Raw genomic sequence first — 14,246 nt, forward strand, 5'->3', positions numbered from 1 at the left:
ACAGTGTGCATGCTTACAAAATTCAAATCTGACCATTTTTATTCCCCCCCCCCCCCCCCCCCCCTCCCACCATCATGATCCTTTTCACCCTCTAGTTCAAACGGCTGTTCGGTGCAGAAAATCAGAAACCACAAGGTCAAACTGAATTACTCTATGATCCAAGTGAAGAAGAACTTGTATAGCACGTTTGTATATAATTGGCATTAAATTTTGGAATTTTGTGGGAAAATGTACGTCATTGGTAGGCCTACTGAAACTTTTTTCACCACATGTAGTTCATTTATCTACTTATGAATACGTACGCTGCGGAGACTGAACTGTCCTCTGCGAGCGTGTGTGTGTGTGAGTGTGTGTATGTTTTGTTTTTTCTCTTACTGCAGACCGAAAATAACCGAAAATAAAACCAACATGCCCTTAACTTTCACTTTCGCCTTCTGTTACAATGCGTTGTGATGCGCTGTCATCTGCGGTAAGATTGTGTTTAAATATGACCTTTTTGTATGTTTAGGATATTTGGCTTATAGAAATTAATTTAATGATAGTTCCCTAATGTTTTCGTGTGTTGTTTGCTCATTGGGTGGGAACGGGGTAGTGGCAAACAAAAAATACACACAAATAGGACAAGGCGTGCACTCCTCCGTTCGTGTATGTGTTGCCGTAGATTTCAATAGATTCTGTCGTAGCCTAGCCTACATGTCACTTACTTGTAGGTTTGTTAAAACGGGGCTATGCAGGTTATAGCCTACAACATGCATGCTGCGGATCTACAGAATAAAACGCCAATTCAAAGACCAGCACGAATAAATATTTCAACTAACACATCTCGGCTGTGGCAACCATACAGCCCGCCCATGTTCAGTACGAATTTCTTTTTATCGTTAACGACTAGGCTACACATTGATGGGCGATGGTGTTAGCAAATGCTATGAATTTGATGGTCTTGTACGGGGTTTCGATTCACGTTCATAGATTGGAGAAAATAGGCTATAGGTTCATGAATGAAACGCTCGGCACCGCGGAATGTTCACATCTTGCATTCATAATTTTAATATTAAGATATCGGCTACTTTGGAAAAGATTTTATTGCATTCGTGTATGTATTTGTTTATTATGGATATCGCGCTCTTCAGAATTATTGGCACCCTCATTTACTTTGAAGAAAATGCTGGCTAAAATGTACTTATTTAAATGACCTTCATGCTCAGCAACACGAGAAAACAATACTCGTGTGATACTATTGCTCAGAGAAAAAACTTTAACACCAAACAATTTTATTCTGAAAAAAAAAATGTTTTCCACAGTTATTAGCACCCCTGCATGTATTACATTGTGCATCCTCCCTTTGCAGTGTTTAATGTTTAATAACACTGAGCCTTCTTTGATGTTTGATGAGGTGGGAAAACTCAGCAAGGGATCTGAGACCATTCCTTTCTCACAGAATCTCTATAGAGAGATCAGACTCGTTGGTCTTCTCCTGTGGACTCTTCTCTGCAGCCCACCGTCCTTACATAACCTGCTGTATTTTCAATGGGGTTTAGGTCAGGAAACTGTGGGTACCAACCACAATCTGAATATGCATCTTTTCAGCTGATGTCTCGGGATGGAACAGGTTGCAGAGGAGGCAGATGTCCTCACGGTGGTAGCTGAAGTGCGCTCGAGGCTGGTCGAGGTCCTGTACAGAAATCCAGACCCGGGACTTGAGTCTTTATTGCAACTGGCGGGACCTGCAGCTTCTGAGCGCCTTCGGCGCGTGACAGACAGGAGAGAGCGCATTTCCCTGCTGGTGGATCATTTTAGAAGCACGCGGCCAGAATGTGCCCGGTTTGTACACATCGCATCAATGCAATGCGAACTGCCCCTGGACTTGGAATCTCGGCTGCTTTCTGCAGCTGGTAAGATATGCAGCGCCCGCTCACATTGACGTGAAATATATCTGAAATATGATGTAGCCTGGGGCCCGAAACTTGTCTTTTAGCTCTAGAAATATTTAGACATATCCCAGTCTCTTGTGTCCTTTGAGCAAAGCAAATAATCACAATTTCTTCTGTAAATACCCAGCTGTGTGAATTCATTATTTGAGAAAACAATTTGCTACCTGGGTTTATGTTTGAAACATGACCAGATTTAAAAAACACACTGACTGAAATCATAATTAAATTAAAGCAAAGCCATCTTTTTAATTGAGCACTTTCAACAGGGACTTATGAAGAAATATTGCATTGACTTCAGTCAGACTACATAAACCATTCAAGATAATTAAAATAAAATATGTTCTGTTGTCTTAGGGCAGGACGGTTTATCTATAGAGCAGCACAGTTTGCCATTTTCCATAGCAAACATGGCCTAATCCTTTATAAGGTTATGTATAATGGTAGTAAATGTTTTATGAATGAATACATCACAAGGTCGCAGGTTGGTCCTGAGGTCACTGGTTTTGTCTGTTCCAGGTTGCCATGCAAATGAGGAGACCCCAGACCATGCTGATCCTGGTAAACCCTGCTACACCTCTGCATGGCTTCCTAAATGTGATACTCTACAGCAGAGATGCTCTTATCTGGCCTTTAAGACCAGTAGTACGGCTGGTTTTCTACTTTTCTACCCAATGCAGGAGGAACAATTTTCCCAAATGAACATTGAAAGTATAATAATTCTATTTAGGTGTTAAAAAGTACCCTGTACAAGCAAAAAAAATGTACATATTAATTATGTATTGCTGGCTATAGTCACAGTGTATGTACCAATAGGGTACCACACGCCTTTGTAGATTTTTAAGTATTGTGTCATACATTTTGTATGTAGATAATTGATCGATTAATGTCACAGATTGGCCAGGGATTTAACTCACACCTGGTGTCCCAGTTTTAAATCAGTCCTAATTAGAGGGTAAAAATGAAAACCAGCAGTATTATTGACCTTTAGGACCAGATTTGACTATAGCTCATGACTAAAGATGATGCTGTTCACATCAAAACAATGGTTAACAAATGAAATTAGTATTTCCATAACAATTAGTCATGAGTTAGTAGAGCAGATTTATCTCTCCTTTCATTCTGGAGTAAAGATTTGACATGCTGAATTTGACGTGATAGGTTCAAAACTCATTAGTTCATGCTGAATACATTTTTTTTTTTGAAAACAGCCTCAATTTGTCTCAGGGACTGATGGATTTTTGATCTGAAGTAACCTTTAGTCCGCACACTTCCTAATAACCACACATCCCTTAAAATTCAAACAATAGATTCAAACAGTTAGTAAAGGTTAAAAAAGAGGAGGGGGGGCAGTGTGTGTGTATATGTCTGTGTGAAAGAGAGAGTGTGTGTGCCTGGGAAATACTGGGAGGGGAAAGACAGAGTCACACACACTGCTCTGTTCTCAGCCCGGCTCCTTGACCTCAGGTGGCAGACCTGGCGACAAACACAATTCTGTAAACACTGCGGATGGCACCCAGCTACAATAACACTAGAGGGGATTATGCACTTTAATTCTGAAAGTCTGCTGCCCTGTTGCCCGTGTAATACATTGGTGTACATTTTTGCAGTTTTAGCACATGATATGAGTAGCACGGCATTTATGTTTCCCTTCAGCCTGTGTGAATATGTCCGTGTTCCTGTTTCCTAACATTTCAAGGAGATACAGTACGTGCATAATTTGAAAAGCCGTTTGTAATCCGTTGCTTAGACACGTGACAGCCTATCAGAACCCCCACCCTCCCACCCCTCCAGGAGACTTCATTGGCTGCCAAATAAGGAAATGAAAGGCAGGAGGTGTTTTTTGAAAACGAAAGAAAAAGAAGTTAGCGTTCATTTCAACATTAGGCGATGTGTTTTTGAGAGTATTGCTTTTTTTGAGATGGATTTCCATGTAAGTTTTATAATCATTATGCTGTTGGCACAGAGCGCATCATTGACCAACCAGATGAGCATGTTCCCCAGCACCCTGGCAAACGGCTGAGAAGAGGTACAAATGGCACCAAGCACAGCCCAACCCACATCTGCTCTCAGCACTGCCTGCTCTTAAGGGGGCACTCCATCTAGCCGAAAAAATATATTCATATATTATTTATTATATTATATAAATATATATTATTTATATCATATATTTATATGTTTATCACATTAAGAATAATTAATCTATCTTTATCTGTTTGAGCTTCCTTGGGGGGAGTTGATGTTTTAATTACATCGAAGATCCTCCACAATATTTCACCTTAGTCATGACATCCTTTTTTTAAAAAGTAAATTTGAAACATCCTGTTCCCACCCTAGTTTGGAATGCCTAATTCAATGCCTGTAGCAGCATCCGTGCAGTGACCCCTGATGCCGATTCAGGAGAGTGTAGACATCTCAGACATCCAGAGCATGCGCAGGCAACTAAGAATATTTATGAGTTAGAGGAGTTCTACTGGGAAGACTAGAGTGATAAAAAGTTCAAAAAGCATGAATAGAAAGACTTGTAAAACAAAGACTGAAATATTTTGAAGCTTTTGTATATCAGCCAAAGGAGCAGTTTCTAAGTTCCATGTTTAGTTGTATTTAGTATTTTGAATCTGTAATAAATTTAAATAAATACTAGTCATGCATTAAAATTTGCAGGAAGATGTCATGTTTGTCATTGTATCATGTAGAGATCGGATCAGCTTCTGTTACCTTCAAGATTCATTTTAGCCCTTCATTTGACCAGGAGTGCCAAAATTGTTGAAAACAACCCTATATCTATGGTACGTAAATACATGTTAAATATGTATGTATCTAATATAATGTCTGTATGTATTTTTCAATGCATTCAGACTATGTGGAAAGCTACAGCACTGCAGTAAAGACCACGCTGCTGCAGAAGTATGAGAGGGTGACCAAGGGTGTGGCCAGGGAGGTACGGCTGGACAGGGCCAGGGTCATCCTGCAGCACAGGACCACGTCCAGACAGAGGGAGAGATCGAAGTCTCTGTCTCTTGACAGTGAGGACAGTTCCACAGAGGATGTGGTGACAGTACAGTCCCTACTCAGCTCCCTCTCCAAATCTCCCCTGACTGTGCTGCTGGGTCCAGCCGGGTCAGGGAAGACTGTGTTGATGCACTGTGTGGGCCAGCAATGGGCCCGTGGGGAACTCCCGGACTTCCACTTGCTCTTCCTGCTGGAGTTCCGTCAGCTCAACTTGGTCACACGGAAGCTGACGCTGATAGAGCTGCTCTTCCACTTCTTCCCTTGGTCTGATGACACCTGCAGCCACACCCACAGAGAGGAGGAGGAGGAGGCACGTAAGGCAGTGCTGGCCTACATGCAGGCTAACCCTGAGAAGGTCTGTGTGATCTTTGATGGTTACGACGAGTTCCGCTCGAAGTTCACCCGCTGGAAGTCGGATGCCAGTTGGGACCCCTGGCGTACGCTGTTGGTCCTGGAACTTTTCTCGGGGCTGTGCAGCGGGAGGATCCTCCGTGGCTGCTCGGTGCTGGTGACATGCAGGCCCCGGAACACAGTGGACCTTCCGGAAAGGGCCATGGAAGGCGAGCTGCTAGGGTTCGACCGACAGCAGGTCAAGGAGTACGCCGAGCAGTACTTCCAGGGCAAAGGTCACAAGGAGGACTCGGTACGCCACCTCCTGGCCAGTCATCATATCCTCACCATGTGCTATGTGCCGGCGCTCTGCCACCTGTGCTGCGTCTGCCTTGACCACCACTTTTCCCAGGGGCCCCACTCTACCACTCAGCTACCTGCTACTGTCACTCAGGTCTACCTCCAGATCCTCACCGCCTTCCTCAGCAAGGTATCAGGAGGCAGGCCGGAGGACGAGGCCACGCCCCCTATACAGAGGGATCAGGTGGAGCTAAAAGAGGTATGTCAGCTAGCCATGGAGGGGCTGGACGGCAGCAGGATTGTGTTCTCCACCAATAGCGTCTCGCCACACCTGCTGGAATTCGCCACTAGAGCGGGGTTCCTGTCCCAGTTCCAGCTGACGCATGACGACGGGTCCCAGGGGGTGGGGTGTGCTTTTTCCCACCTGGCCATGCAGGAGTTCCTGGGCGCGTTGCACCTCATGACCAGCCAGAGCGTGGAGGAGCCCCAGCTCAGGAGCAATCTCAATCTGAAGTCCCGCTGGACGGCCCGCACCGACCCCAAGACCGTCTTCACCGACACCCTCCAACTGTTCGTGTGCGGGCTGGCCGCTCCCGCCTGCGCCCCTTCCCTGGTCCAGCTGATGGGGGGCGGGGACGGGGCCAAGGGGCGGGTGGAGAAGCGGCGTGGCGCGGTGCTGAGGATCCTGCGGGGCTTCGCGGGGAACCCCCACCTGACGGGGCCCAAGCTGGTGGAGCTGTGCTGCTGCGCCCTGGAGACGCAGGACGTCCCCCTGGCCAGGGCGGTGGCGGCCAGGCCCGGCTTCGAGTTGCGCAACATCCGCCTGGCCCCCCCCGACATGGACGCCCTGGCCTTCGTGGTGTCGGCCGCGGCGGCGCCCGTGGGCCTGGACTTCGCCGGGTGCTCCATGGAGACGGAGTGCCTGCAGGCCCTGCCCAGCTGCCCGAGCATCGACTACCTCATGTGAGTCAGTCAGTCAATCAGTGAGCCGTTCAGCGAGTCGCTCAGTTGATCACACAATAAACCACTCTCAATTATTCCCTCGCTCCAACAATAAGGTTATTACTGTGCTGTATTTGTATTGTATTGATGTGCTCAAATATTTCAACCATGTGGCTTTTTAATGATAATTTTGATGTTTGCATTTAGAGTTTTGAAGGTTGTGTACACACTAGTGAAATTAGTGCCAAAGTGAGTGGAAAAAAACAAACTTCAAAAGAAGCAACACTTATGTTGCAACATCAGAAAGAAATCGAAAGTACTTTATCTGAAAATGAAGCTTAGATTACAGAAGTTGTCATGAGTTCTCAAAAATATGCTTTCCTGATAAACCTACCAAAGTAACCTGTCTGGATTAACATATTTTAAGCAAGCAGGGTGCGTAAGAGAATGTGCATTTATTTTCTTGTCTTTGTGCCTACGATTCCTCTGTGTATTTTTTAATCTTGTTGTACGTGCTCTCAGTTTTCGTAGCAGGAAGTATGGCGACGCGTTTGCAGAAGTGCTTTCTGGCGTCCTTCCCGGACTACCTGCCCTGAGAAAGCTTGAGTGAGTTTGACACCTACTTGTAACACGTCTGTCCTCTCCCTAAACTGTCCCGTCCCCTGTTCCTCTGTGTTCCTCTTTATACCACCCCCAGTCTCTAGCATACCAACAGGAAGAGAGTGTACTCGTTCATGATACTGACCTGAATTTATTTGTGTGTGTGTGTGTGTGTGTGTGTGTGTGTTTGTGTGTATTTGTGCAGTATGTATAACAGTGTGTTGTTGACCCCTAGATTGATATGTGGACGTCTGACGGAGGTTGGAGCTGCTAAATTGACCACTGCTCTGGAGAGCTGCCCAGAGATCAGTGAACTCAAGTATGGGACAATTCCAATATTATAAACAATGTTAACAATTATGAATAATAATATGATGTAATTGTTACTGAATTCATTATTATAAATGTTAATAAGAATATAACCATTATTATTATTATTTTTTTTTTTATTTTTTTTTTTTGTTATTATTATATTTGAGGCATAGAATGTGTTGAGTAACTCATCCTTGGTCTTGGAATGATCACAGTGTCGGTTGGCTTAAACTCGAGCTAGGCCCTTAAAGAGTAATTGCACTCTCTGTTTCAGCCTGCCTCTGCCTACTTCACAATTTTGAAAAATGCTGCCTGGGTGGGTGCAGTGTGTCCATCTCATTTGCATAAATTATTCTCTATGCAAATGACTTTGTACACTGTTGGTGCACCTGGCTCATGAAACTCATACAGTCAAACTAAGCATTGCAGATCAAATATGAATCAAGATTCAGCAAATGTATGGCCTATTTCTCACATCATATTTTAGTGGAATATGAGTTTATGAACAGCTCACCATGTTTCTCCGGTTTGAAAATGTTGGGCCAAAACCAATCTAGCCAAACAGGTGCCAGCAGTGTTCAAGTGGTGCCCAGATACTTTTGGTTCTGTACTCTGACATCAAGAATGGGGCAGGGCTAGAGTGGAATGCAGAAAACATTTTTTGGTCGTTGGAGGACTGCACCAAAGCATTTCCTACCAGTTTTTTCTGCCAAATGATATTATTTCAGAAATAACAGATGGATTAAACGCTTCTTTGTAAAGTAGGCATAGAAACATTAAAAGAGGTTTAAGCACAGGAACAGTTTAGCCTCTCAGCACTGGGTGGTGGGCTGGCAGGCCTGTTGGACTCTGGCTCTCTAGTACTGGCACTGAGCTGAGTCACCCAGACTTGGCATGATGGTCATGCAGTCATGTGACCTCCCTCTGACAGCCTCAGCGATAATCACCTCAGAGACGACGGCCTCAGGAAAGTGGCAGACAAGTTCCCCAAGCTGACGTCCCTTCGTTCGGTCTCGTGAGTATGCGACTTCCTGTCAACCCAGGCCTTCCACAACTACCAAATAGTTCCACAACAGCTTCCTGTGGTTTAACAAGCCTGAAATAAGATGGTGGGAAAGTGGGGCGGGGACCTTATATGGTAATGACAATCACAAACTGTCATTCTAAATTATTCATTTGTTTAGTACAGTATGTAGTCTCATCCAAACTGGAGTGTGATAATAAACACATATGAAAGGGTTCACTGCGATCATGATCTTAATGTAATGTGGAGCACCATGGAGAGACTGCGTGTGTTTTTGTCTTTGTGTGTGTGCGCGTGTGGGCGTTTGTTTGTCTGCCTGTGTGTTTGTATGTGTGCATTTATGGCTTATGGCTTTAGGCATAGCTGGTAAAGGTGGTTATCTGTGGGGGGGGGGGGGGAGGGGGGAGTGCACCAAACAAAGGGAAGAAAATGGGAAAATGAAACTTGTTGCATGATAGTCGATCTCTCACCTTGGGCTGCACGAATGATAAAAGAGCTGGCCCTGCATGCATGTATATGTGTGTGTCCATGCATATGAATATGTATGTGCGCATGCACATACAAATGTGTATATACACGTACATGCATGTGCACATACATTTATGCATGTGTTGCGTTAATTGGTAGGGCAATACATACACCATACAGAAAGTGTTTGGTGTGTGGTGCAGAGTCAAAATTATGCATTAGGAAACAAAGAATGACAACTCACTTATATACCAATGATGCCTGTGTTGTGTTCGTTCCTAGATTGGGGAAGAATAGTTGCAGTCTGGATGGAATCCTCACCCTCCTTGAGAAGATGGCGGCTTACCCCACTATTCAGGCCATACACACTGAGTGAGTCAGGAGCATTCTACTTCCTGTTTACTTTCTGTTCTTAATCTACATTATATCTCTTATTTAGTAAAATAGAAAAAAAAAATCTAAAAGACTGCAAACAAGTGTAAATATCATCTCAGAAATGATTAGACATTAAATAACTTTAATGCTCAATTAACATCAAATCTGTGAGAATACATGGAAAATGGTGATCTTTCATTTAAAAACTTTTAAATACTGCACAGTTGGTTAACAAAATACTTGACTGTTTCCATAACAATGAGGTAAGCACTGATTGAGTGTATCTGTCTTGTCAGCCTGAACTTTGATCTGGTGAATTGTGGGGGTGATAGCAACCATCAGCAGAATTTTAAAACTGAACTGAACAAAATTACTTCAGAAAATGTTCTAGAATCCTCTTTTTGGCTCACAACCTTCTGACCTGAACCCCAGGCTATAAACAAGGCTGGAAAAACTATTGTAAACTTTTTTTTAAATACTTCGAAAATTATCTGACCAGTTACGAAGTAGTTACAAAATATTTTTTCTTTCAGTGGCCAGAAGGACTTCAGTGAAATCAAAGTGTTATTTTCTCAGCGATCCAAGTCTTTAAGGTGAGCGTTTGATGTCTTATGGAGAGCAGTGGAGAAGAGGAACCTGAATTCTGCTTCTCCTGTGTCTGAGCAGATCCGCATTGCATCAGATCCTCATTACTCTCCAGACCTGGCTCAACTCAAAAAAGATGTTTTATTTACAACTACTGTATGCAAACTATGACTAGCTATTAACTCAGCCACACCTTCATTCACTGTATGTATCCCTCTGAATACTGCTTGCCAGGTATTTGGAGTAAGAGCTTGTCTGCTTAAGTTTAGGATTGAGAATAAGAGACTTTAGACATTACACTGTCATTCTACATCTCTCTGTCTTGCTCCTCCCCTGTTCTCCTTCCTTGTATTTTTCTCTCTTCCTTTATCTCTTTCCCTTGCCCTTCTCTCTCTCTCTCTCTCTCTCTCTCTCTCTCTTTTCCTCTGTCTCAAATTTAAGATGCTTCATTGGCCTTTGCATGTACTGTCAAAAACGCTTTACGTAAGCAAGCATTAATGGCCCTCATCTCTCTGACACTCTCAGTGCTCAGGCAGATCACTGTGGCTCGACCCCTACTGGACGCACTGTCAGGTACGTGACACAGCTACTGGTTCCAGGGATGTGCTGTCTCACAGGCGGTGGTGATGTGTCAAACTGTGTCCTTAAGATGTTTTTGTGTAAAGATAAGTAAAACTGTAAAAAGGTGAAAGGAAACCTGAACTCAAAACTGTGTTTTTAAGATGTTATTTTGTTCAATTCCTTCAGGCTTCTGAACTGCGGCTTTACAGCTGAAAAGATGAATCAGCTTTGTCAGGTCCTGACAAAATGTCCTGGCATGTCTGCCATTGAGTAAGTTTCTTCAGTTAACATGAAACATAAACTGGATGGTGACATGTTTTCCTTTTTTTATTTCTATGACATTTCTGTTTCTATTTCCTTGCCACTTAAATATTATATATTCTTAAATACACAGTTGTGGAATATATCTAACATTACATTTTAAAATAGGTCCACTGACAGTATATTGCAAGGTATTCCATTCCTGAATGGAGTGCACCTAAAGTATAATCTGAACGGACTAGAAGGCACTTTTGCAAATAAGAATGGTTTTGCATAATCTTTGCAATGCGCTGCTTTCAGCCAAAGAGTCAGTATCACAACACAAGCACACCTTTGTAGGCTTCACTACAAAGAGGAGAGACATCCGATCCCTGTGCCCGTGTTTAGGCAGCTGGGTGCTTTCTCGTGTGTATTTGAGCCCTGTGACATCACAGTGTCGTTCTCCCCTTCAGTTTGAGCGGAAGCACAGTGTCGCTGGACGGGCTGGAGATCCTGACTCGGACTCTGGCTGTGCGTCCCGACGTGAGCGAGATGGACGTCAGGTGCGCCGTGTCAGAGTTCCCGGAAGGGCTTCTCTCTGATTCTTTTATTTTTATTTTAGAATTAATGAACGCAAATAATTGACTTGAAAACTAACCTAACCAGCGACAGTGTGTCAAAGTAATGAGCTGAACTTTTGCTCAGACATGAGTAGGTTTAATGCCTAGGAGGGGTGCCTTACTCAGATTCTGTAGTACCTGAGTAAGGCAATCTCCCAGGATTCATCTTTTGTAAGTATTCAGCTGGTTTGTATATAAAACTAAATGAATAAAAATCCAGGATGTATAACTTAAATAGACCTGGACAGAGATGGGCAGTATTTCAACTACATGTATACGCAGCCATGGAATATATTTACCTTTGCATTTTCATGTATTTACATATGTCTGAAATTATATTTACATGTGTTTTTCACCTGTATTTCTGTGCCATATGCAAAACAACATGCACATCCACCATTTTGTTGTAGTTTTTAAGCTGTTCTTTAAAAATGAAAAAATCATGAGTAGGCAATAACAGGCAATCACATACTGTACCCTCCATAATGTTAGGTACGTATTTTTTCTTGATTTGCCTCTGTACTCCACAATTTTAAATTTGCAGTCGAAGTTAAAGCAAAACAAAACAGAATGTATAAAAATACCTTTTAATAAAAGCTGAGAAGCACACGTGAATTATAGAATACAGAGCCAAATCATGGAAATAAATGTGGCTTTCTCCCAAACATTATGGAGGACACTGTATGTCAGATGTACACAAATCCAATTTGAGTGTGTGTGATTGGTATAGTTTAGTGTAGCCTACTTTGGCCCATCATTTGCTTATGTCTGTCCTGCAAAGAGCCTGTGCAGTGTGGGCTGTGTGCTCCATCCAACCCCCCCTGACACCACATACTCCCCCCCCCCCCCCCCCTCCCAACCCCCAAACTTTACCAGCACGTAAAAAGCTTAAATCTTAAATACATTATTTAAGAAAACAATGTAAAGCTGTATCTATGGGGAAAAAATGATTCAATCCTTTCGTTTTCCTGGCATATCTATGAAATAAAGAACAGGGCAGAGAGTGGATCACTGCCTGCAGACTGTGGATTCAGCTAGCCTTCGTCCGGGCTGTCCTCACATATCACAAAGTTAACTCTGTAAAGGAATGCCAGTGCCAATCCTCACATTTTACCCTTTAACATACCAATCTGAGCCGGGTGTTGAGTGAGGCCTGCTTCATTGCAGTGCTGTGGTAAGGCTGCTGTAAAGACGCGGTCTTTTTTGTTGCGCAAGTCAGCTGGTGCTGACTCATTTTGTCCCATGCGCTGGGTTTGTGATGCGAAGTGGTGTAAGGTTGTTTCCTCTCTGCGCCGGATATCTGAAGCTCTGAAGCAGTGCTGTGCTATCAGGCCGTGTCAGTTTCTGATTCTGCTCTGTTTTATTATTGTTCCATCCCTTCGTTTCAATGGCATTGGACTCTTTGTATTATTCTCGTTTTTGTATGTCTCTGTGATGGGGAAAGGGGTTTTGATGCATGTAAATGCACGCAAGCAGACGTACACACACAGTAATATCATTGCATCATGCATCATATATTGCAGTTTTATATTAGGCCCTGGCAGTGTATGAATGCAGTCCCCTCTGGCTGCTTCCTGTGGTATTGATGTGGAAAGAATGGTGGTGTTGAGAGAGACACTGATGATTTTCAGGCCTTTCACGGCTGTTTCTCTTTAATGCCCTCAGGCTTCAGGAGCCAACAAAGATATCTGTTCTGTACTCACCAGAGACACAGAGACACACACCTGGGTAAGAGCTTGACTCCCTAAATGGATTATTAATATTATTAGTAGTATTATTAACAACAACCACAACAATAAAATAATAATTATATGAATACTATGACCAGGAGTACTACTACGACTAATACTAATAACAATAATAGTAACAATGCTTGTATGTTTATTAGAACCAAGGTTAATTAAGTACGTATAGACTGTGTATTATCTCAGATTTAATTACATATGTCAATTCTGATTAATGTTAATCTAGCATACTGTTCTGTACTTCTTCCTGTCTGTAGTACGGTGACAGTCCAGAAAACTGAAAAAAGACTTCGGTAAGTCCTCATTACACTGCCAGCTCAGTATTACTAATAATGAGTTACTGGGACTATGATAATAATGATGATGATAATGAGGAGGAGGATGATAACGATGATGATGACGATGCTGATGAAGATGTTAAGTGTGGTGACTGTGCTGCCTCCCGTACACCAATGATGTTTTTCAGCCTGGTGTCCTGTGGACTTCGCCCTCCTGACCTAACCAGGTTGTGTGAGGCCCTGAGGGAGTGCACTGCACTAACTCTGTTGGAGTAAGTATGAGTAAACATACTCCAGCACTGAACACTGACTACTCCACAGTCCAGCAAAGGCCGGAAATTAAGCCAGATCTTAATGAGACAGTTTTATATTTGTCCTTCCACCCTCTGTTCATCACCCTCTCCCTCTCTCTCACTGCAGTGTGTCTGGCAATGCACTTGGGGACAAGGGACTGAAGACACTAGTAGATTTCATTCCTCAACTGAGCGTGATCCAGGAAATAAAGTAAGAGGTTGCCGTGACTACTGCTGGCAGGTGCCACTTATGTCCCAGGAAATGAGTTTGCCCGAGATACTTGTCCATAGATTTGCCACCTTCCCCAATTAAAATGAAAATAAAATGTCGTTTAAAAAAATAAAGGGAGCCACACCTGAGGGTGTTTCTGTGGCATAGCTGGCATACCTCACCCTTTTTATGGACCAGGTGTCAGCCTTTAGTTTTAGCAGTATGACAGGCTGAGAAAGTGCAGTACATTACATAGGCAGCATTTGTGCTTTATTCTTTTTTGATAATTCATGACACTTGCTTTGTGCTTCCCTGCCCTGATTTCCATTTCTTCTGGTGGAGGTTGTTTTTTTCACAGCCTGGACTGAATGAGTTCACAGTGTAACTGAATATTGTTCTGAGAAAGTGTGCTGCTGCGTTTG

At 43.2% G+C, this 14,246-nt stretch overlaps 1 protein-coding gene across 1 annotated transcript in view; it reads left to right on the forward strand.

Annotated features, from left to right (window-relative positions):
- Positions 1-327: 327 nt before the first annotated feature.
- The window catches only part of nlrc5 (NLR family, CARD domain containing 5), a 33,110-nt gene continuing 19,191 nt past the window's right edge, over positions 328-14,246 (forward strand). Inside the window, exons 1-17 of the mRNA XM_035419350.1 lie at positions 328-469; positions 1,588-1,892; positions 2,448-2,489; positions 3,895-3,957; positions 4,787-6,533; positions 7,035-7,118; positions 7,348-7,431; positions 8,356-8,439; positions 9,199-9,288; positions 9,825-9,884; positions 10,402-10,449; positions 10,624-10,707; positions 11,151-11,240; positions 12,963-13,025; positions 13,300-13,335; positions 13,509-13,592; positions 13,741-13,824. Of these exons, the coding sequence (XP_035275241.1) occupies positions 1,601-1,892; positions 2,448-2,489; positions 3,895-3,957; positions 4,787-6,533; positions 7,035-7,118; positions 7,348-7,431; positions 8,356-8,439; positions 9,199-9,288; positions 9,825-9,884; positions 10,402-10,449; positions 10,624-10,707; positions 11,151-11,240; positions 12,963-13,025; positions 13,300-13,335; positions 13,509-13,592; positions 13,741-13,824 (3,035 nt within the window). The 5' untranslated portion in view covers positions 328-469; positions 1,588-1,600. The remainder of the gene's footprint in view (positions 470-1,587; positions 1,893-2,447; positions 2,490-3,894; positions 3,958-4,786; positions 6,534-7,034; positions 7,119-7,347; positions 7,432-8,355; positions 8,440-9,198; positions 9,289-9,824; positions 9,885-10,401; positions 10,450-10,623; positions 10,708-11,150; positions 11,241-12,962; positions 13,026-13,299; positions 13,336-13,508; positions 13,593-13,740; positions 13,825-14,246) is intronic.

This window comes from Anguilla anguilla, chromosome 5 (assembly GCF_013347855.1).
Source record: "Anguilla anguilla isolate fAngAng1 chromosome 5, fAngAng1.pri, whole genome shotgun sequence".
Taxonomy (NCBI): Eukaryota; Metazoa; Chordata; class Actinopteri; order Anguilliformes; family Anguillidae; genus Anguilla; species Anguilla anguilla.